This window comes from Eretmochelys imbricata, chromosome 14 (assembly GCF_965152235.1).
Source record: "Eretmochelys imbricata isolate rEreImb1 chromosome 14, rEreImb1.hap1, whole genome shotgun sequence".
NCBI classification, from domain to species: domain Eukaryota; kingdom Metazoa; phylum Chordata; order Testudines; family Cheloniidae; genus Eretmochelys; species Eretmochelys imbricata.
The window spans coordinates 13,276,755-13,301,567 of record NC_135585.1 but is presented as its reverse complement, the minus strand read 5'-3'; the positions used below and the strand labels follow the sequence as shown (position 1 = coordinate 13,301,567).

Below are 24,813 nucleotides of genomic sequence, written 5' to 3'. Positions count from 1 at the left end.
CTTGGGGAGCGATGGGCTTGATTGTGCCCTGTTTGGGTAACACTGACCAGTGCAGTACCTAGTCTCAGAACCTAACGTTCTCTCTCAAGCAGAGAGCTGCAATCCTGCCCTGCTGCTGTGTGGTGAGCAAGTGTATAGACCACATCCTTTCCTCCACACTAGAGCATCCCTGTAGCAGATGGCAAGATTTTCTCCTTTATCTTTTCAGTCTGTTTGGTTCAGTCTGTTCTAGGATTATCCTACATGGATCTTATTCTGCATCCTCTAATATAAAATAAATATATATATATAAAAAATATAATATTACAGCTAGTATGGCCAAACAGTCATCTTCAGCATAGTCACAGATCAGTAACCAAGCTAAGCAAACGAGTAGGTGGAGAAGCGAAACAATCAGAATTATACCATCAGCTGTTTGAGAGGCTTTACAAATTTCATTTGGCCGTCTTCTATTTGGAATGGCCATGGAGGATGTTTATTCCACCCTCTTGTATATTTTCCAGACTCTATTCATTGCTCTTTCCACCAAAACAGATGCTTTGAAAACCTCAGGACGGTTTTATTCTGAAATAACTGTGATGATTTTCTTTCCTTCCCATCAAAATCTCCACAAAGAATCTGGTGTTTGAATACATGGTGGTAGAGGAATACAGTTCTCAGAATGCGCTTCTGCAAGGTCATGTGGTCAGCATGCGCCTTTGCTTGCATATTCCCTAGAATATTTGTATTGCGTGCCATTTGACTGTAACAAAGGTCCTCATTTCATTGTACATATTGGCTCTTCCCTGCACAAAAGGGACAACTTTTAAATGACCCCTGTACTGTTTGTGAAAATTATATGTTATCATATATAATATTTCTGCTGTATGCACGAAGGCCAACATTTTTAAAGGTGGGAGCTTGAAGTTAGGAACCTAAACCCATATTTACCTAACCCAACCCACCTAAATTAGTGGCCTGATAGTCACCTGTGCTGACCATCCACAACCTCCATGGAAGTCAGTGAGATTGGAGAATGCATGGCACCTCCAAGAGTCAGGCTGCTTTCATTTCTGTGGTGCCCAGGTATGGATTTAGGGACCTAACGCTAGACTCCCATGTTTGAAAATGTTGCCATTAAGTGTTTCATAGATGTCTTACAGCAATAGTTTCCTTTAGAAGTTCCCAGTAACAAGCAATTGGATTCTGTTACAATGGCCCTGCCAGACTCCTGCAACTCAGAATAACTAGTAATGGTCGTTCAGGATGGGAGTAATGTCTGAAGATGGGCCCAAGCCTGAAATGTCCCACAGTTCCCCGGGGCATCTGGCTTCAGTCCTGTCTCTAGTGATGTCTGAGAAAGCTTCTGACTGTGAAATTACTGCACTGTTCTCTTTCCTCCTCTATCTCATCCTTTTCCTTCCTGATCATTTCTATTACTGCTAATCTCTCTCTGAAAACTATGGTTTTCTTCTTCCTGTTTTCCCCTGTCCTTTTACTCTCTCCCTCTGTCTCTGTCCCTCACTTTCTCTCTCTTTGGCTTGCCTCTGCATGCTATACGGCACCCCTCCCAGGAAAGACACTTGTTTGATACCATATCACTGCTGATCCAGGAATCTCTGGAAGGAGAGTTGAAGCTGATGGACAACCTGTCAGGCTCTGTGTGCCATCATTATGCCCTTCCAGCTCCTGAATATTACAACTCTGAGAAACAGGTTAATATTCCTAATTTCCTGCACAGTCTCTGTCCAAGGCAATTTGACTGAGACCTGTATTGAAAAGATAAAGTTGGGGGTGGGGTTTAATCGAAACTAGCCATAGGGATTTTGAAGCCTAAGTCATCAGGGCTATTTTATGGGAGGGCAAGTTAACTTATCTCTGTTTAAGATATTATATATCCATGCTAGAACAAGTGTGCAGGATTTAATCTCCCCTCCTTAATGTACTAAATCCAAAGCTAAATTTCTCTATATATGAGTGGCCTTAGGATGATGACCAAATGTAGCCCAGATCCTGAGATTGGATTTATGCATTGCAACTGCACAGGTGCTGGGATCCAACCGCGCAGACTGGATTGTAGGATGGGAGCTCATGGACCGGATCAGAGGGTGGTGTGAAGGGGCATCTCTCCATTCTGTAGCGATGCCCATTTACACTCCAGCCCCATATGTGTCTCTAAATAGGCCTCTTGCGACTGGGTCCTGATCTCCAATCTGAACCCAATTAGAGAAAGCAAGACAGCACTTTAGCAAGTGCTTATATCCCAAAGAAGTCAGTGAAGCTTGGGTATGTGCTTAAAGTTAATCAGGTACTTAAGTGCTGTCTTCAGTAGGAGTGGACTTAAGCATGTCTGTAAGTGCTTTCTTGAACTGGGGCCTTAAACAGTTAAAATAATACCACTCAATTTTTTTAAATTAATGTAGTTGAAATAAAATTCCTGCTTTCTCCTATCCATTACTCCTTAGGGCAAACACTTTTTCGTATGACATAGGCTAATTCAAATACCCTCATTTTTTATTGTTTTCATTTTGACTGAGCAAAATCCAATAGTGCTGTCATTTTTTGCTAAAAATATCTTATCAGATAAATATATCTGAAGATTTCTTATTAAATTATTCGTATATTTATTTACCAGCTCATTGAGTACTATAAATTATTCAACTTTTCTTTTCATTAGGCAGGGAGAACAAGTTTGGATACAATGAGAACTATACCTTTATAGGTTTCACAATATTGGGATAACTTTTTACCCCCTAGTTGTTGATTATCACTTTCATTATGCTGGGGATTATTAACCAACAGACAGAGGTCTCCCTTAAAACCTGTGATGGAAGGGACAAGCTAGCTTTGTTACCTTTTCCGTTTCCTCAGTCCTGGGGACTGCTGAGAGCTTGTATGGCTGTCCACATAACTTAGAGCAGCTTCGGGGCTGCTCTAAACTATCCCAACTAATAATGGCCCCCAAAGGTCCATTACACCAGCCAGCAATTACCTTCATCCAACACATACTGGCCACATCCCCTTTTTCCGCTGTGGAGGAGGGCCCATAGAGGCTGGCATAGAGCTACTAATATCAGTCCTATGCCAGCTAGGAATCCGTCTGCCATGCTGGGGGAATTCTCAATGGCCCTATTAGGGCGTCTCTCTGGCTCCTTTGTGCTGCCTCAGTGGCAGCTGGGTTCTAGTGGACTCAGGTGTGCAAGAGCTGCAAGTGCCTCTGATCTACATTTCCTGGTTCCATCCACAACCAGAGACAGAAGCTCTGGGATACCGTGACTGATGCTAGAACAGCTCTGCCACTGGCAGTTCATTGTATTCCTGACTCCAAAGGACACACTGGAAATCCCACCAGAAAGCCTGTCCAGTAAGATTGCTAGCCAGCCCTGTGTCACAGATTTAGAAGGTGAGAGGGTTTGGATAGAGTTCAAAAGAACAATCAGTCTCATGATTATCTCAACCAAACCTCTGAGGTTCATCCATCACTAGAGTTAATTAGCCCCAGGTGAAATAGTATGATACCATTTCCAAAAGCAGGCGTGCAGGAGAAACCAACTCTTTGCTAGGTTGGATATGGCAGGCTTTGGTCTCCACAGCTTCTCTTGAAAGACGCATTGCTGTGGAAACAGACTGTTTGAACGCTTAAGATAAAAGTGCTAATCCTTTGAATTAAGAGAGGAAATGCTGACGTACTGGGAGCCCTAGAGGCAGCACTGTGGACCTATGTCTTGATGTAGAAGCTGTAGTTGTGCATGGATCAGTTTTATATAAGGCCTATAAAACAGTCCCTTCGCTAACCACACACCCATAGAGAAATACGTGACAATCGGTAAGACAAATATCCAGTTTGAGAGAGAGTGCTTAGAAAGTCAAGCCTACACTTTAAATCCAGCATCTGGCTTTGAGGCTGCTGACAACAGTGACTCTACTTTGTTAGGAGAACACTGCCCTTTCTTTTGGGCAGTCTAGACAGCCACCTCAAAGCACAAAGCAATGACACATTGTGCTTCCCATTAGATAGTCGTGTGTGCCTCAAGAGAGAGCGCCCTCCACTGAAGGCTGCATATTTTGCTTGATTTTTTTTTAGAAAGGACTAACCCTGTCACCGACTTGCTGTGGCCCTGGGGAAGTCACAGAGGGCAGATTTTCAAATATATTTAGGTGTCTAAAGATGCATATAGATGCCCAATGGGGTTTTCAAAAGCACGTAAGTGGGTTAACTAACTCCCATAAATGATTCAAAGCCCATTAGCACCTGATCCAAAGACCACAGAAGTGACTGGGAAGAATCTCACTGACTGCAGCAGACTGCGGATCAAGACTTTATGCCTCAGTTTACCCATCTGTAAACAAGTTATGCTACCTGCCTCACATGGCAGAGACTCAATTCACATTTGGAAAGTAGATTGAGATCCTATAATGAAAGTCTCCCTAGATAGATGTCATTCTTTACACTGCATTAAAGATGCATACATGAACAGCTGATTGCATCCTAATCAGATGATTTTGGTGTCGAGGGTATCCCATGAGGATCCAAACAAGACAGGCTAGAGTCAAACACAACTGCAACATCGCCATAGCATTTAGGGATAGGAGATATCAGCGAAGTTTTGAGGTTCTCAATGCCTCTAATAGTTAGATGTCATTAGAATAATAAAAATACATATTTATCTACATACTACCTAAGCTACTGTTACTTTCACTTCCTGTTGGTGTTGTGAGGATAAATACATTAAAACTTGTGAAGCACTTTGAAATCTACTGATGAAAAGCATTATATAAGAGCCAGGTATTATTACTCTTATTATTCCTCGATTTGTCACATAGAAACCAGTGTTTCTCACAGCACCTTTAGTGTACAATTGTAAAATCTGTTTGACTTATTTGTAAGTATTTAAGGCTGAATGTAATGGGTTTTCTTACCCCATTTCCTTATGATTTTATCTACCGCAATGACATGCGTGACATAGATGCTCTTATTTTAGGGATAATGCTTCAGTATTTAGACGATGATACTTTTTTTCAAAAGATTTGTGTCCTGGTTTCTTATGCTTAATCATCTCTCCCTTGTTTAGATCCCTCTAGCTGAGATGGAGGCTCTGTCTCTGACGTCAGATATTCTCTCTGAAAAGTCCTGGTCCTTAGCTCTGACGGATGACTCTTTTCCTGATGATACTAACACACTCTTACTTAATGCTCTGGAAAGCAATGTACATACACTGGTCACTATATATTCTGATGTTTACAGGGTTCTAAATACTGCTGTCCCATGGTTAATCACAATGGTATTTTCAGTCCAACTCTATCTCCAAATAGCACCTAATCTTTTATCTGAAGAGGGCAGTTTATTTTTATTTTTTGCATCATATGTAAAAACATTACATTATCTTCAAAAAAAAAAAAAAATAGCCCACCCACAAAAAATGGATGGTGTGAATCTTGAAACTTTCTCTGCATCTGAAACAAATCAATATTTGTGTGCATAAAAGACACACCCATGAGCAAATAGCTCATGTGCCCGATGCAGAAGGATTATCTACATCCCCTTGGTTTGTAAGTGACTAGATTTTGTGAACATAGGTGCCCTCAGTGCTTTGGGGATGGGCGCCAGATACACTTTTTTGAAATATACCAGCTGCAGATCTCTCAGAGATGCTGCTTGTTTTGTGAACTCTCATTAGCAACCAATATTGGATTCCTTTCTCTTTTTTGTAAAAAATTACCAGTATTTTGAGCCCTGCTTTAACCATCTTCTTTTTGAAACATTAGACATTTTTAGCTGATGTGTAGCGATCAAGTGCTTTCTTTCTGCTGTACAACAGACATAACTTCTCTTCCAACATTTTTGGATCCATTCTTGTTTTATATGTCGTCCATATACCTATCTCTGGATGTTTGTGTTGTTGATAAATTTTCTATCATCCTAATTAATATTTATTTGGGCTACACCTTCTTTAAACCGTGACAATATTTCCCATCATGCTTCATGGCATCATGTACAAAAGAAAACTACATTTAACATTTTGTATGGAACATTTTGTTTCAAAATAAGATATCTAGTGGAGGTGGGCTGAGGAGCGCAGTGTTCCAGTCTGGATCCAGATTGGGTAGAGATTAGGAATCTGACAGCACTGAAGTCTGTGTGAGCTGTTTCTCATGGGATCACCTTTCAGGCTTTTAAATGGCTTTCATGAAATTAGCTGTTCTCTCAAGATTTCTGCTATTTGAGGCTGAAATCTCAGAAGAGTTTGGCTGCATCTGAACTGGAAAATAAGCCCCTTCTGAGTTGGATCTTGCTTGGAAACCTAGACAAGGAGAGTGGATTTGGATCGGATCTCGAATCCAAATGGATTTGAATGTGAAATTCCAGTTTTTGGACCATCTCTTGTATTAAGCAAAATGATGTGTAGAGAAAGGTGTGTGCATGCAGGTTGGTGAGGAGGATTTCAAACCAGAAGTGTCAGCATTACCAGAATTGAACTTGCCCTCCTCATTTGAGTTATAGCAGGAGACTGCAGTCCCTAATGAATATCATTTATATCTAAATCAGCAAATTCATGAAGACTGAAAACAATTTTTTATGGCAGTGAACTTGGATTTAGTTGGCCAATTTTACAACAGTGATCCCCCTCCTTTTCTTCTTTTTTTTGTTGTAAATTCCATTTAATCTTGTCCTGTTTTACTGTGTACACAAAACACACTAATGAAATTTTGCTTCTGTTAGAGGACTAAATTAGAAAAAACCTCAGAATATCTATTTCAGAAAAATAGTAATGCTCAGAGTAAGTGGAAGATAAATTTGCCAGTAGATAATTTTTAAACTACTCTGAAAGAAGGGGATCAGAGATGTATTTTACTGAACTACATTGGCATGTTCCTCTGTTTTCTATGATTTCTTATGGAGTTCTTTATAAAGGAGGTAGTTCTTTTGTTAGAAATACATGACTGGGCTTACATTATTTCCATGTTTGATAACACCTTATAATTTTCTTTAGAATGCAAGAACATAGGAATTGCCCTACTGAATCGGACCCAAAGTCTATCTAGTATCTGTCTCTGATGGTGGCCAGTGCCAAATGCTTCAGAGAAAGCTTGGAAGAAGCCTGCACTAGCAGATGTGGGATAATCAGCCCCCCACATTAGGTCTTATCTATATCTCTAATAGAGATTGGTTTATGCCCTGAAGAATGAAATTTAATGTCCTGCCAAAAAAGTGTCATTAATAATTATTACTAGAAAAGGAAAGAAAAAGCAATAAAATGACAGTGGAAGTCAAAGCAGGGTACATCTTCTGTGAACTATATTGTTTCTCCATTCTTAGAAGAGGGGATGACTGTTACGTACTTACCTTTGCAAAAGTCTAACTGACTTGGGAGGGCACATATGGGAGGCTTGATTATCTTTTGATATGATCAGAGTTATGCAAAAAGCATGTGTGCATTGCTGGACCTTGAGGCATGATGCCTGTTTCAACTATTCCTGAAATAGTCATGGTTTATTACTGCACTGTTGCTTTCCTCTGTTTCCCAGTATTTTATTTGGTTCATTCTGTGTGATGGTTTAGTGACACTATAAAATTAGGGGAATAGCTTCCTAGTAGATCCATTTGTGCAAGTTTCATTTTGTTTCAGTCGACCTTGTACATATCGGCAATTTGCATGCACCATCATGCCCCATATTTATTGCAATGGCTGTTGCTAGGGGTCCCAGGTTCTCTGGGTCTTCCAACTCTGTGATGTTTTCTCTCTCTTCTTTCGTAGACTGATCACCTCTCCAAAGATGACACTCTGACACTGTCCCCGAGCAAGCATTTGCTGAGTGTGAGAAAGCCTTCTGTAGGTCGCACACACTCTTTGCCAAATGACAGCTATATGTTCCAGCCTCCATACTCTGGCTCCTGTGCCAACTCCCAGGCTGAGAGGAACACATCTCATCAGAAATCGCGGTCAGGTACAAATCTCTCCACGCTGACCATATCAGGCCTGGGGGGTTCAAAGTGTAGCTACGGAACTACCTATGTTGCTACATATCATTTGTATCAAAGCTACCTATATAGCTGTGTAGCAGTTCTGATGGCAATTAGGTCTCTAGATGCCTAAAATGGCTTTGAAAAGCCCATCTATCAGGTCTAGACTAACAAATTTGGCCAGTCTAGAATAAAAACTTCCTCCATCTGAACCTTACACCCATTTTAGAACCAAAACTTTTCAAAGGGTTCAGAAAAAAAGGAAGTGACTGGACTGCTGGGCGGGCAGGTGGTTGGCAGCAGTGGACCCGTCTTACATTCTACCCTCCTATCGCTGCCTTCAGGGGTCAGAATTCTTAAGAACTGTGGAAGCTCCACCAGTCTCACCCCAGCAAACTAAGACCCGTGAATGAAAATCCCAGCAGAAGTTATCTTTAGAGGAGTGTCTCCTCACTTCTTGTTTCTGAAATATTGTGACAGCCTGTCCTGCTGTCCAAATAACTGCTCTTCTTCTTAGGGCAGGGTGGCCCAATGGTCAGAGTCAGTGGGGCTGTCCTTAGATTTAGGGCAGCAAGGCCTAGCAGCCAGCGTCAATAGAACCCTCCTTCAGCACATGGCAATATGGCCTACCAGTCAGAGTTAATAGGAAAGCCCTCCTGCACCAGGCAGTATGGCCTACTGGCCAAAAGGGAAGTAGGCCACCACTCAGGGGTAAGTTGGTGGCCAAGGTAGAGGAACCTGGGCCCTCCCTACTCCACCGGGTCCTAGCCCGGGGCAGCGCGGATCCCACTGAAACATGCTGACTCTGTTCCTAGAACCACAACCGGATCAATGTCTGGTTCCCATGGGCTACTTCCAACTCTGTCTTCCTGCTACGTAGGCTACAGGTCCTCTGGTTCTCCAGGGTATTCAGCAGGCGATGTTCCCAGTGGCTCCTTTTCCTTGTGGGCTTCCACTGATTTTACCTGGGTCTCAGTGTACATGGCTTCTGCAGTCTGGGACTCCAACAGCTTCCGGACAGGAGCATGCAACACCCATCCTCTCTCCTCCCCAGACTGAGTTGAACTGCTCCCTCTTATAGTGTGGTTCCAGTTGGAGCATGCCCAGCAGGGAGAGGGGGTGAGGCTTCCTTAGTCCAAAGTACAGGGTTAACCCCTTCTGGCCCAGGGCAGGGCAAATATGTCTGGTCACAGACACATTCTCCCAAATGGATCCCCAATTCAGAACATTTTCAGGTTAGCTCACCCCTCCCTGGATTGATAGGGGCATGGTTCCTCCTGTGAGACTGAAGAGAGATAATGAATTCTATTCTTTAGAGAGAACAATAAACTGGAGTATTGGGTCAGTCTTTCCTTCTTCATAGCATATGAAGCAATGAATGTGGCCTAAGATTGACCAAAGCATTGGAGCAAAGCTGATATCTGTAATCAGTCTCCAAAGTGTTTACTGGGAGCTCATTACAAAGTAGTACACATTATCCCTGTTGTAAAACCAACCATGACATCAAAATGAAATCCAAAATAATGGTCATTCTTCCCTCAGGAGAATTTTGAAGTCCTTCTCTGTATGTTTCTCAGAGTCTCCAAGGAAGTACTAATAGGTTAAATGTGTGTCATGCTTGGGAGAGAAGCACAGTCTTGTGGCTAAACAGAGTGGGAGTCAGGAAATATGTAGTCTATTCTCAGCTCTGTCCCTAATACTTCATGTGGCCTTGAGCAAGTCACTTAACCTCTCTGTGCCTCAGATGCCTCTTTACAGAGGGAGCTTGTGAGACTTATTGTTTGTAATGCACTTTGAAATCCTGGGATGGAACACACCATGGGAATGCTAAGTTGTGTTATTGTGCAGTGACAAAACACTGACAGGCTGGTTTAGAGAAATAACCGGGTAGAATTTGTGTTTAAAATGTAAATTACAGTTCAAAGATGGGTTTTCCCATTCAAAGGTTGTTTGATGGAGGGGACTGGGTTGGACAGGAAGATAATTAAATTACCTCAATTAAAATATAGGGCCAGGTTTCCATAGACTGGTGCCACAAATTGCAGCTACAGTAGCATCTATCTGTGCAAAATGGGTAAGTGTATGTTTAAGGGACCCTTAGTGCAGGTATTTTCTTAGGTTTACATTTGCATTTTTTTCAGGTGCTACCCCTGGTCCATATTGTCCATCAGGATTTCACTGTTGTTGTGATGGTCAATATTTTGGGGATGCAATTGGCAGAAATTCTTGTGTTGCACAGTAGGCTATGCAATACCTTCTGCTGGTCAGTTAATATAGTTCCCTTTAATTTATCTGCACCTGCTCTTAATAGACAACAGTTTGTAGGCTCTTGTCCTAGGTAAGGCAGAAAAGATTTTCCCGAGCATTACCATTTGCAAGCTTCTAACAGGGGCATAATTTCATACAGCTGTTCAGAATGATACAAGATTTGAACAGATTAGAAATGGGATGTTGAAATTTGCAGAGTAATAGGAATGCACAGCTATAGTTTAACAGCAGAAATAAAATGTGGAGACAACAGAGCAAGATGAACCTGGGGTTGGAAAGAGGCATTGGCATAATATGAAAGACTTAGGGACAAATACTGTCCCTTTAAAGGATTCATTCACATCAATGGAAAGACTTGGGGTAAAATTTTAGCCAGTTAAAATCTATGGCAAAACTCCCTTTGACTTCAGTGGGACCAGGATTAGTGTCTGTGTAGCCCAAGGTCACTGAAACTTCCTTGGCTTTTAAAAAGATCCTCATGTTGCTATGGAGGGAGTTTTTGGTGCTATGCATGTTGCTGCTTAATCCAGGTATCTTTGTTCCTACGTTGAGCTAGCTTGCAAGCCACACCCGGGCTTCTTCCTAGTCCTTTGTTTACCTTGAACTTGCACTGTTCAGTTCCCATCTTGGTAAAATGAATAGCACTGGCTGACACCAGGAGAATCTGAGGAGCCTGTATTACTCCCTAGGGAATCCTGGATAAATAGTCCAATTTGGAAGTAGGGCAGATATTTAAGAAAAGCTCTTGCATGATTCTTCAAAGCCACGCTGGACCCTGAAGTTTGTGCTGGCCATTGATGCACTGTGTTTTGATCACTTGTTAAGTAGCTCAGATTAAACAGGGTATTGGAAGTAAGAGTGTTTAGGGTAAATGTGTTTCGTTTTTTTTTTCTGGCTATGATCATCTAGGGTTTAGAAGCTAAGAATGGTCTGACCTAGTCAGGATTTGGATTGGAGACCTCTGAAGAAAACCTGAGATGTTCCAAGAAATGATCCTAGCCATTCATCCTCCCTCTGAGTCAGCTCTCAGCCAGTGACCCAGCATGGGGGGGGGGCAGTCTGTACTGTTTTCTGATCAGAGAAAACTAATGTCCTATTCATAACCATGTTATAACCAATTAAATACCTTATGTTTTACATCTGCCTCGGTGTCCTGGCAAAATTCCCATTGCTTTAACTGGACAAAGTATTCTACACACCCTGTTCTGAGATGCTGTATAGTGTTGCTGGTACCCTTTAAATTGTTGCCCTATTCCATCTAAAAAGTGGCTGTATTTCAGCACTGAGTGAAGTGAACTCCTACCTGTTTCAGAGAGGGAGCTGTGTTAGTCTGTATCAGCAAAAAGAACGAGGAGTCCTTGTGGCACCTTAGAGACTAAAATTTATTTGGACATAAGCTTTCATGGGCTAAAACCCACTTCATCAGGTGCATGCAGTGGAAAATATAGTAGGAAGATATAGATACACAGAGAACATGAAACAATGGGTGTTGCCAGGCCAACTATAACGAGACTAATCAATTAAGGTGAGCTATTATCAGCAGGAGAAAAAAAACTTTTGAAGTGATAATCAGGATGTTAAAAAGTATTCATTGTGCAATGCCTGTCTGGTCCAATGGGAGAGTTTTCACTGAAAGGTTATTAAGCTATGGGAGATATCTACAGATGAATGTGTGTCACATTCCTGTTTCCTGTCCCTTTCTCAAGGTTCAACAGCCTCCGTGCAGTCGCAGCCTGCTGACACCAGTTCTCTCCTGCAAATCCCAAAAGATCATTTCCACCACCTAAGACCACATGGCAATTTGGACTGGGAAAGTAAATCCAAGATCCCCCCAGCTGTGCATTCTCCCTCTGCAGAAAGATTACTTCGTAGGCAGGTAAGCAGAGCTGTGACTGTGAACCTGCTGTAGTTCAAGACTGGTGGCTTACTAAGTTAACTGATGGGTTACTAACCTTTATATCGCAATTTCATGAGCTCTGTAACCCTCATTTAGGAATAATCCCAAAAAGATTGGTTGATTTTTTTTTTAAGAGAAACCCATTCAGTGTTCTCTAAAGAGCCACGTGATGGCTTACAACTCCTTTGGCAATAGGCCTAAACGTTCTCCATTTGATTAATACTTTGTCCTTCCTAGCATTTTCACTGATATAGCCAAATGTTCCTTAGGGGTCAGTGGAGTTCACTGAACTAGTTCCGAACCGCTACGCAATGCTGTCCCCAACATTTGAGAGTGCACAGTGATTGCAGATAACCCTCCCCAATCAACTCTATGACTGCTGTAATTTCCTCTCATAGGGAAGAGCGATCGCTTTTGACAAGGAAACGTGTGTTTTGCTTTAAGGAAGCCAGACCTTTTATGTCTGAACAAGCAGAAGTGGGAAATGTACCTTTTCTAGAGCAGGGATACGAAGTTGAGCTACTTTTGTTTTTACCTAAACTAAGAGTATTTTCCTTATTAGATGGGGGGGGGCAATTCAAATGTGCCTAAGTGATTTAGGAGCCCAAAGCTCCATCTGCACCACAAGATAGGGGTGTGATTGCCCTGCTCGTGTACACGTAGTCGTGCTAGCCCAAGTATAAATAGCAAGGTAGCCGTGGTAGGATGATTAGCAGCAGTGGAGGCGTGGCTGAGCCATGCAGAATACAAATCCACCTGCAACCAACGGGTATGGAATGCCTCTGCTGCCGCGACCCATGCTGCCGTGGCCACTAGTGCAAGCTCAATTTATACTCGTGCAAGCTCAATGAGAGCCAGTTGGAGTATGTGCACGTGAGCAGGGGAATCCCACCCCAGCTTGGAGTGTAGATGTGGCCGATGCTGAAACTCAATGAGACAGACACTGAAGTGCTGAGTCACTTTTGAAAATGGGCCTGAGGCTCCTAAGTCATTTAAGAACTTTCGGAAAATTTGCCTTTAGTTTAATTTCTTCTGTTTTCTAACAAATGTATGCCTATTGGGTTTTGAGGACACTTATTCTTGGCCGCATATCAGTTGTCTAATTGCCAATGATATAGGCCCTGATTCAGCCAAGTACTTAAACATGTGCTTAACTTTAAGCATATGTTTAAGTCTGTACCTGTTCAGTAAAACACGTAAGCATAAGCTTAACTCTCACATTATAAAATTAAATATTAAATACATGTTACAAGTGTTTTGCTGAATCAGAGCCATATATTTGGCTAATTTTGTAGCTCATCTTTACCCAATAGTTAGTTTCCTGTGTCTGATTTTTTTATAGAGAGAGAGAGAGAGAGAGAGAGAGAGAGAGTGTGTGTGTGTGTGTAAATAAATAAAATGCAGAGTGGATCATTTTTATTTTTCCCCAAATAACGTATTACTTGAATAAAATATATCCTCATTTATTCAAATGATCTTCCCTTTTTACACTGAGAAAATAAGACAGTTAATTTATTGAGCCCTAAAAATGAATCTGAGGCACTAAGGTTAGCAGTTACATTAATCTGTAATATTAAACTGACAAGTTAAATTCCCAATGTGTATTAGACTGCACCAGGCCAGCCAGGCAGCCCAGTCGACACTAATGGGGAAACTAATTGATTTAATGTTTCCAGTTCATGAATATTCTCCCTCAGCTTCTGATGGGTAACAGCTCCAACCTTTTGGCTGGTATTTCTAATATAAATTACCATGTTAGCCATCTTCTTTAACTCCATTTTCTTCACATTTTCCATAGTGGTTACTGCTGAATAAGACTACAGGATAATTCTTAATAGAATGTTGGTTTGCACTTCAAGAGCAAGAACCGCAGCTGCTATAAATCAGCATGGCTCGATTGATTTCAAGAGCTATGCCAATTTACACCAGCTGAGGATCAGGCCTTAATGCCTTAAATTTAACACACAGAACTCCAGGTAAAACCAGTGGGAGATGCAAACATGTGCGAGCGTGTAATCTGACCCAGAATGTTCCCAATAGTCTATCCTATGTCACAACATGTGGGATTTTCAAAAGGGTTCAGAATTGGCCTAATCTGCTCCCATTGAAATCAATGGGAAGTCTACCATTCTCTTCAATGGGAACACAGACCAGAGTACGCCTACGTTGCAGCAAAAGGTGTACTTAACTCGGACCAGCTAATTCAGGTTAAAATAGCAGTGAAGAAATGGCAGCTTGGCTTTTAACTCAGGTTAGCAGCTTGAGTTTAACTCCAGGCTGTCAAATAAACATTGCAGTCTATCATTTAAGCACATTAATACAGAATTTCTAATTTGTGGTCCAAATAAGAGAGGTGAGCATGCAAACTCTATCAAGATTCCAGATACATATTAGTAATATAAACACACACAAATATTTGTGTGTGAGAACATATACCCCACGAACGTATTTTTATATTATTATGTATATGTGTGCATATATATATTTGTGTATGTAAACTTTCCTGAAAATACTTGCACATGCTTAATTTGAAGTATAGGGGAAGACTTATTAAACTCAAAGGGTCGGCTCATGCTTACATCTTTGCGGGGGGGTGGGGGTGTTGCATAAACCTTTGGAGGATCAGGGTCACTGTTCCCTCTAAGCTGGGCGTGCGCACACAGATCCTAAACCCCGCGCACACAGTGAAATACCACGCGCACAAAAATTTGCACAGGAGCACAACAATTTGCACAGAAGAAATTTTTTGCATACACGGCCTGTCAAAAATTAGAGGGAACATTGATCAGGGGGTGTGTATGTCCTGTAGTCGATGGGAGTTTTTCCCAGAAAAAAAATGAACTGGTTGATATTTATGGACTAGTTCATAAACTTTCATTTTAAAAAAGTAATTTTGAGCTGCTAGATGACAAAAGTGTTATTACAATTAATAGCCCATCTCTTCATCCTGGTATATTAAAGTGGGGCCACCTGCATTTTTTTTTCAAATATTGTAAAGAGGAAAATAAGCAATCTCCCCAAGATGAGACATTTGCATGAAGAGCTATTAAAATGACGTATAAATCCTTTAGCATAGGGGCACATAGCACTATGGAACACAATGACTGCTGAAAATGGGGAGGTAAAACTGCCATGTAAAGGTGCTGTTCAGAGCCAATTTGCAGCTATGGGGAAAATAAGCCTGTATCTGACTCCAAACAGTGTAGGCAAAACGTCCCTTGAGGAGCCTGAACTCACACTTATAATAGGTGGAAATAATTACAGATGCATCACTCTAGAGGTATCCATTTCACTTTAATAAAAATCATATTACCAACAAGAATTTTCAAGTAATTCTATATCACATAAAGGTATTCAATACCAGACAATTATTTGAGATTTGGGGACACTTAGCATTTTTAGGATCAAGGATTGGGCCCATATTTATTTAGCACCAACAATGTCTTCAGCCACATAATAAACAGTCTTTGCCCTGAAGATCTTATATAAAATTTCCCCCCTCCCTTCTTCAGTCTCAAGTGGGTTTTGACCATTGGTGTGTGAGTGCTAAAAGCATGTGCCTTGCCAGCTTGAGCAAGAGCAGTGGCTGGCAGTAGTAACTGACTGCGTTCTTACGCAAACCAGTCCCTAGATAGGGCCAAAGATATGCACTGTTCTAGTACTGTTTAGATTTGCATGCAAAAAAAGATGAATGCATAGAGGATAGGGCACACTGGGAGTGCAGAGGTAGGATAACTAAGCCCAGATACGGCAAACACAGATGGGTATGCTGGAGGTAGCTCTATTGGACTCTGACTACACACGTGAGTATAGGCTGGCAGGAGTAGGGCTTAGTGGGTGGGGGGGGGTGTTTATATTTCATTAACAGTGTTCCAAACTCCCTTTTTTTAGGACTTCAGCTCATTGCCCAGCAAAGCACTTGAGCACAAAGTTAACTTCAAGCATATGTGTAATCCCATTGATTTCAGCAGGACAATTTGTGTGCTTAAAGTAAACCCTGATCCAGTGCCTAATGAAGTCCATGGAAGACCTCCCATTGACTTCCATGAGCTTTGAATTAACCCCTTCCTCATTTGCAGAAGTAAAAATAAAGCCAAATCCTGGAAAAAGTTTTGATGCGTTTTTTTTGGTTTGGATTATCTAATCCTATATACTTTAGAGATACAACCTGAGAGCTGATATTCTTAAAGCATTAAAGTCCAAATTCTACTCTAACTTGTACTGGTGTAACCCCAGAGTAACTCCAATGAAGTCATGGAGTTACTATAATATGTATTCCATGTTAGAATATAGGAGTCATTGGATTTTCTCTGCATTTGTGTTAGTGTTTTTTCAAAGCAGAGTTAGGCCCCAGGCATGACAACCTGCCTTGTTAATTTTGTGCCTGCCTTGTACTAACCTTTGTTTGGTGTGTCTCTCTTTATCTGACAACCTCCTCCCCAATTCCGTGGCACTCTGCTACAGGTGGCAATAAGGAATGACTCCTTGGACATGTATTGCTCTGAAAGCAAAGACAATTTGCATGCTGAGGTGAATGAACTCTCTGATACAAATGTGGCAGCTGTATCCACAGAGACCCCATCAGAAGCAAGCGAATCGGCCTGCTGGGGCCGATCAAGTGTTCGCACTCAGCATTCCCACAATTGGTATAATATATCCAAGCACACACCAGCTTCGTGTGCATGTACAGGCTCATATCAAGAGACACTTAGAGACTCGATGGACCAAGAAGTATCTGAAATAAACAGCTCTTTGGAGCCTTTCGCTTCAGGACCTTGTACAGCCTTGAGTGCCTGTTCAGTGGTTCCACCTCTAAGTCCTAAGAGGAACCTAGGCAATAGCAGCAATGTTACTTTGAAGGACTTGAAGAAATACTACAGTGTAGATACCCAGGGTCTTCTCAGAAAACCACCATCTTGGTTAGATGATCAAAGGAGACATTCCATAGAAATTTGTTCCATGCAAAACAGCCCTCAGCACCATTCCACATCTAGCTCTTCTGGCTTCATAAGTCAGGTCTTAAGTGAAATGGAAGGCTTGCAAGGAGCACGGCAGAAGAAAAAACTGAGCCCCCCGTGTATATCTATAGATCCACCAGATGGACAAAGTTTGTTACCTAGAGGATCTCATGGTATTTCACCTCCCAGTGCAGACATTTGCCTGCGAAGGCGTGCTCCATCTTGTGATTCCAAGGACTCAATGGATATAGGAGATTCGCTGCTTCCAGACAGTATGTCAACATCTCCTACCCCAAAGACAGACTTGTTGACACTTCCTAGTTTTTCCTTTGATCAAACAGAAATGGACCCCTGAATTATATTTCTGTTGGTGCCAAATATTTTCTTCTTTTCGTGTAATAAAAAAAAGTACAAATTAAAAACTAACAAAAAACCCTCTGTATTCTCAAATGGCACTGGGTAAAAATTTCCAAAGAAAGTTGAAAGAACCAGCTGGTTAAAGAGTGGTTAACCTATATCATGCTTACTTAAGCATATGTTCTGCTTAGGTAAAAGCAATACATTGTGCAGAATCTATATGTATATTATATTTTATTAAATTAATTGACTCTAGTATTGCGGGATGTAGTACATTTTGTGACTAAAATCTTGTTTAATTTTCTTCTATTTTATGTATCTCAGAATATTTCTGAGATAAGGTTTGGGTTTTATGGACATTTTAACATAAAAATACATATTTAATCCTTTTTTGTTTTGGTTTGGTTTGGTTTGGTTTGGTTTTTTTCCAAAGCACAGCGTAGAGCCAATTAGTGCATTACAGAGGAAATATATCCCACAGTCAACAAGGAAGGAGAATAATTTTGAACTGTAATGTAACCTCCCCCCTTTAAACTTAATAACTTTCTGTGGGAAATAGTCATTTGAATATTTTACAACTGCAATGGAATTTTTTTAATAATCGAATAATTTTCCAAACTCATGTTAAATCACCCATCAGAGTCAAAGCAGGTGCACTAGACCGGGAATGTACAGTATGTTGACAGATGCACGAAGATTTCTAATGCAAAGAGAATTTAACTGCATACTAGCGTGACACAATATTGGTTTATAAAAAGGTATTAAATATATTGCCACTGAGGACAATGGTGGTTCTTAAAAACTTGTCAATGGATGGATGCAGTTTTCAAAAGCACCCAAGTGATTTAGACACCTAATCCCGTGGGCACTTTTTAAAATTTTACCCAATATCTTTAGATACGTAGAACCCAGTCCCGAGCTCTCGTGTCAGCAGTTTTACACTAGTCTAAGTCCACTGAGTTCAGTGGAGTTACTCCTACTTGCACCTGTGAGAGAGGAGAATCAAACCCGTAAGTAAGATCTGCGGTTAGCTAAACTCCATATAGCCCTGATTCAGGAAAGCGTTTAAACATGTTCTTATGACCATCCCTGTCCAGCAAAGCACTTAAACCTAGATTTTTCAAATTATTTAGGAATTGTTGCACTGCAACACCTAACTGATTTAAGAGCCTACATTTCATTTTAAAAGTGATTTAGGCACTTAGGAGCTAACTACTATCAACTGCCCAGGGGAATTTGGCTCCTAAGTGCCCAAACTGCTTTTAAAATTAGGTGTCGGCTCCTAAATCAGTTAGGCATTGCAATGCTGTGCATTTAAAAATCTGGGCCTGAAGCATGAGCTTAATTTTAAGCATGTATTTGTCTCATTTAAGTCAATAGGATTTAGGTGCTTAAAGATAAGCATATGCTCACATGCTTTCCTGAATAAGAATGCTTTGCAAAATCAGAGCCTAGCTGAAGGTCATTACCAAAAGGAGTAGGGAAACCTGCAGTACAACCACTATTTATCTTAAGTAAAACAGGGAAGTTTTTCAGTGCCACAACTGGGAGCTAATTTGTAAGGCCCTAGTTTCAATTTACTTCCAAGCTGGAAAGGCTTTAACCAGAAATTCTTTCCAATTGTGGTATGAGAAGAAATTAAGATAGAATTTTTACCAAATGTTTATAACATGTTCTTAATGTCAGTCATCTCCAAAATTCATGGGCTAAAGTCTGTGCTAACACCCCATGCAAATCTCTGTTTGTAAAATCGAAGTTAGAGAGAGAACGCAGAATATAAAGCACTGCAGAATTTGGCCCAATAGACCTAATCCTGCTCTCAGCTACTCCAGTGTGAATCTGAAGTGAACTTCATTGAGCCTCAGTAGAGTCGACTTCAGATTGAGGCTCCTTAAAAGACAAATCCACACTTAATTTCAAGCATCGGGAGTAGTCCCAATTAAATTTATGAGACTACTAACATGCTTAAAGTCAAGCACATGCATAAGTCTTTACAGGACTTTGCAGATTTAGCCTTACACCAATGTAATTAAGAGAAGGATCTGAGGTACTTTAATTCAAGATGACTAGTTCTCTCATTCAGGAGATCGAAATCCTTTGAGCACCACTGATTTTTTTCAAACTCCTAGGAGACCTTGGTTCCAAGCCCTTTGGTGGGCTCAGAGATTCTCCCAGTGTTCCTTTTTGTATAGAGATTAGTGTCAAATAAATATAGACAAGAAAGATGCCCTATATTTAATAGATCTATATGAAGATTTAAGTTACTTTTATTTTCATTTGAGGAAGTTTACTTTACTAAACAATCACCATAGATTTTGCAAATCTTGTACAAAACCCAGGGATTATACAGCAGGAAGTAATCAGTTTATTTTAAAGATTAACATTCTCTACTGTTTCTTCCAAATAGATTATTTCTTGGCTAGAATGGTGGGCTTTTTTTTTTTTATCCTGCTCGAGAGTCCTAATGGGTGCCCTCACATAAAGCATTCTCTCTCATAATCCGAGTCCGAATCCAAAACTAAACCCAATTAAAGCAATTGTTACAAACAAACCTTTCATTAGTGCTTCATCCTGATCCCATTTAAGGAAATAATAAAATTACAGTGCATTAAGCCTGAGAAATATTCTTAATCCCTTTTTTGGTTTTACACTCTTAATGAGCTTTAAACTTTCCTTTTGAGCATACCAAACAACCCAGCAAAATGGTTGGTCCACGAAAATTACTGTACCCAAATTTGCTAAATGACTAGCAATGTGTTTCTGTAGCTGGAGTGGAGCTGCATAATAAGAGGTCTACACAACACAGTACCTTCCTTGTGATATAACATGCAATATGTTAGCATGAAATCATGGTGCAAGAAGGTGAGGTAATGTCAATCCATGCTCACAGCTCCAACTGTAACAGGAAGCCTAACAACTGTTTAACTTAAAAACTGTTCCATTTTCAGTACTCGGGGTTTTGCCTACTGACAAAGGTTGTGTGAATAACAATAAAACAAAGTTTACATCATACATTCATGTTCAATAAAGACAAATCAGTAGAAACATACTGTACGAAGATGCGTTCAGGAAAAAAATGCATGTAAAAGCATTTGTTTTCTAACTGATAAGAGTTTTTTTTCTAGCTGCCCTTTTGAAAAACAAATATATGTACTACAGAGTGTGCAATAATCTTAAAATAATTTTAAATACCTTTGGGGGGTTTTATAGAAGTTGACTTTTTTTAAATAAAAATCTACAAAATCCACAGGAATTCTGTAGAATGGTTATGTTGATTGAATTTTTATATTTTTGTAGAAATCTGTAGAGAAATTGTTAAAAGTGTGCATAGCATCTTGGAAAGAGAAGCAGCTATGTCTAATATTTTCTTTTACTAAATTTGGGGCCAGACCTAGTGTATTCCAAGATTTATAACCTAGTTCCAAAGACCGCATAAAGGTAATGGTTAGAAGTGAGTAGCTAAGCTAAAGTTCTAGGATATTGCAGTGCTACACTGTTAAAGAACTGTACTGGTATAAACCATGTCCACCCTGAGAAATCAGCCAGCCCTGACGCTAATACACAGTAACATGGCGCTCCAGTTCATTCGAAGCACACCAGCACTTTAATATTGTGGATTTACTGTAAACAGATGGGAATAGAATATTCTGCCATTACCAGTCTTATGTATGAGAGGAAAAGAGATGGTGATCATGTCTGGAAAAATGTAAATTCCATAGTTGCAGCCATTGCACATAACTATTCATAGACAGAGTACAGGTTATTTAAACTGTAGATAATTTGGAGGGGGGGGACACACTGTTTTTGGCTTCTATAGATTGCACTCAACACAAGGTTTGGTGTAAGGCACAAAGAAATAAAAAAGATCTATTGTTGTAAATTAGGCTATGCCCTGGTCCCCCTTTTCTGCCCCCATGACTATAATAATCCATGTACACTATTACACAAGATGACTAGAGTAGGCACAGTACCATTGCAATGTCCGTAACAATCTAGCATATATGATAGAACTTTGTATTTAATACTTAATATATTGTTATACTGTATCAGGTATATAGACCAAAAACTCGGTCTTTGATCAGGGCAACAAAAGATGGTATTAAAGGGGAAAATTGGGTTAAAATGTTCTTTTAAAAAAAAAAAGAGTGTAAATCTTTACAAATGACAAAAAAAATGTCCTATTAAAAGCTTTTGAAAAGAAAAATGCGCACTTCACTTCTTTTGCTGTTGACGATGCTAATCTATTTATCGTTCAGGCTGCTCAGATCTTTGGTCTGCCCAAGTTCTAATTGTAAACATGACGGAGGGGACATTGTATAACTCAGCTGAAACAGACTGGCAGGGTTAAAGGATGGTTAGCAAATGTCAATCCTTTGTGAAGTGACTGGCATTACACCAAAGATGAGTTTGGCCCAGCATGTTACCAGGTGTGTGTTGCTTTGCTATAAACAAGGTAGTCAGTTGTACGTTAGCAGTTGCATTATATGGGGACTGAATGCAGTTTGGCTAGCGGCTGTATAATAAAAAATCCGCAAGGAAAGGGAAAGGACTTTTTCTGGAGCTTTCTGGTAATAAGCACGTCAGTGAAGGCTGACAGGGGCACACAGGAGAAAGGGGCTAGGAGGGACGGAGTTGATCTGTGCCCTGAAATCTTCTTTTGCTGTTAAGAAGGAAGCTTTAGAATTCTCTCTGAGTTACTACTGCTGGTTTGGTACCTGAAGCATTCTCTGCTGCCCTGCAACTCATGCAGTCATTTACACCAGTGCACACTGAGTGCAATTGGGGTGTAAAGTGCTACCGGTCTGATTTTGTGGTAGCCTTTTGCACCCAGTGAAAATGACTGTACTAGTTGCAAAGCAATGGAGAATCAGCACTTATAGGTTAAACTGTTTTTTTATGGGTCATCAGCAAGCAGGATTTGAACCCTGTACCTGTTCAGCACATATCTCCACCAATTTAGTGGCTAGGAGTAGTAGCTGGTTATCTTTTGAATACCATCTAGTGGAGAGGGTACACAGCAAACTTGATCACTGTGTTATACTTAGTCAAGCGTATTTCTTGTGTTTGATTTACTTGGCTGGCATCATCGAGGTAAGTGCACTCAAACCTAAAAGGGGGCCTGCTCCAGCTGAATGTCTGCCCATCACAGGGTGTTTGGATCCAGGGCTTTGGTTCAGATTCATCTCCACACTAAAAATGATGATCAAACAGATAACAGCTGATTTTATAATATTCCTATAGGGTGAATGTCACCCTGTGTAAAGGACTGGGGCAAGGCTATGCACCCCCAGAGGCCCACTGAAGCCCTCACAATACAGCTTCGGCTGGGCTCCCTGGTGCATATGCCTTCTGCAGGCTGAGGGTTCAACACTGCAAGGTGCCATGATCCAGCAAAGCATTTAGACACAAGCCTAACATTACACATATGACAATCCCACTGACTTCAAATTAAGCATGTGCTTAAGTGCTCTGCTGGATCGGGATAAGAGTGCAGAGCTGCTGGCAGGATCAAGCTCTCTCCACACAGGGGCGGATTTATCCCTTCGGATATTTCCATTTGGAAAGGGATTTGAGGCAATGTGCGCCCAGAGACTGGGGTTCAGAGACCATCCTCATGGGAAAACTGCTTTTGAACTGGGCAGGAAGTTGTTTTGTGAGCGCTTCCAGGAAAACCCTTCCAACTTTGTTTTTGTTTGGGCCTTTTTTTTTGGAAGGCTCCCATCCAGACTGGTGGTTGAGGGAACGCTCCCTGTTTCTTTGTATCTTCCTGTCCCCCTTAGTATTTTGGTATCATTAGCTAAATAATTTGGATGCCACAACAAACTGGCTTGGTTTGCTAGGTCCAGGGGCTTCTGTGTTTTGAACACAACTTTTTCTCAGCTCAGTCAAGACAATGAAAGTGGGCTCAGCTAACTGTCATGTTTTTCCAACAGGAGGGATCCATTGCAAGGAGAACGACGTGCCTGATGCACTAAATCCTACCGGTGGTTTTATAATAATTATTGGCATACCATGTATTCTAATGATACAAGGCAAGAGAATATGATGCTGCTATTTAGTGGAGGGAAGCAAATGTTGCTTTTTAAAAAAAAAAAAAAAAATCTTCACTGCAGTCTCTGCTGCTGTCATTCAGAAAACATGGTGAGGAAAAGGAATCTGAAAAACCGAAAGCATTCTGCTTTTCTTTATGACTGTAGCACTCCTGGAGGGCCCCACTGCGCTAGGTCCAGAGTGAGAAAGTCTTGGCCCAAACAGACAAGAGAGACGAAAGGTTGGAATAAAGCTGAGCAAAAAATTTTGGCCACGTTTTTTTTGTTCACTGAAAAATGCTGCTGTGCCGGGGTGTATATGCCACACTGGCTCTGAAAGAGTTAAGTGGAGCTGGAGCACTAAATTAGAGCACTTACTGTCACCTGGGGGTTGGCCCAGGCTCAGTTAAAGATGAGGCCTAGCAGGGTGGTTGCTGTGAAAAGAGGAAGCGGCATGGGGGGGGAGAGACAGATCAATCTCTGCATCCTTCCTCTTGGTAGTGGAGAGACCAGGGGAGTCCAAGAAGAAACCTAGGTGAGTATTGGCCCTGGGATCCTTTCCTGAGTAGAGAAATGTGGCAAGAAGTCAGCAGGGTTGCTACCAGAGTACAGCAAGCTCCGGCTGTGAGCTCTGATTAAGGGGCAGGATCTGGATCCATGGGGAGAAATCCCTGTGAGTCATTCAGCTGGGGAACATGGGAGGGATGAAAGCTCAAGCCTGAGGAGGGCCGTGGTGGTTTGCTCATATTTTCCATTGAGATTTACTAGGGGACTCCAGAAGGGAGCCCTGCAAGGCCCTGCCCTGAACAAACGGTGAGCCTTGAGTGGCTCTGCACCCTAGAAAGAAGGCAAGGTCGTGAAGCCCCAAGCCAAGGCATGGAAGGACCATTGGTCCCAGAGGCTGGAGACCTGGCATAAGGTCTGCGAATTGCTTGCTGGAGAAGGCTTTGTTACCCCAGAAGGGGTGGGGATTGGGGGGACTATAAGTGACCTAGCTGGAGGGCTGAGTCACAAAAAGAAGCAGACCAGTGCAGGGCTGGAGCAGCTCCTCTGCAGGGGTGCTAGATGAAAAGAGTCGGCTGTGCCATGAGGGGGTGTCCCAGCGGTGAACCCACCCTTCTACAGGGACAACCAAAACGCTTACCAAGCGAGCGTGGATTTTGCTAAATTGTTTTGATCAGGGGAGGGGGGAAAAATTTCAGAAATGTTGAAATGAAGCATTTTCATTTTCCAGGCTAGAGACACAAGGGGCATCTACCAAACTGAGGGGGAAGAGGTGCTGCCTCCCCCTTCCTGTCCATTAGCCCATTGGGCAGGTCATTTACCTGGGGCAGGAACCTGAACTCACATTTTCCCCCTCAC

At 41.3% G+C, this 24,813-nt stretch overlaps 1 protein-coding gene across 1 annotated transcript in view; it reads left to right on the top strand.

Moving 5' to 3' along the window:
• Nucleotides 1-17,420, top strand: part of CACNA1G (calcium voltage-gated channel subunit alpha1 G) — a 151,870-nt gene extending 134,450 nt beyond the window's left edge. The window contains exons 32-36 of the mRNA XM_077832908.1: nucleotides 1,554-1,694; nucleotides 5,052-5,186; nucleotides 7,737-7,926; nucleotides 11,917-12,086; nucleotides 16,572-17,420. Of these exons, the coding sequence (XP_077689034.1) occupies nucleotides 1,554-1,694; nucleotides 5,052-5,186; nucleotides 7,737-7,926; nucleotides 11,917-12,086; nucleotides 16,572-17,420 (1,485 nt within the window). The remainder of the gene's footprint in view (nucleotides 1-1,553; nucleotides 1,695-5,051; nucleotides 5,187-7,736; nucleotides 7,927-11,916; nucleotides 12,087-16,571) is intronic.
• Nucleotides 17,421-24,813: the final 7,393 nt, after the last annotated feature.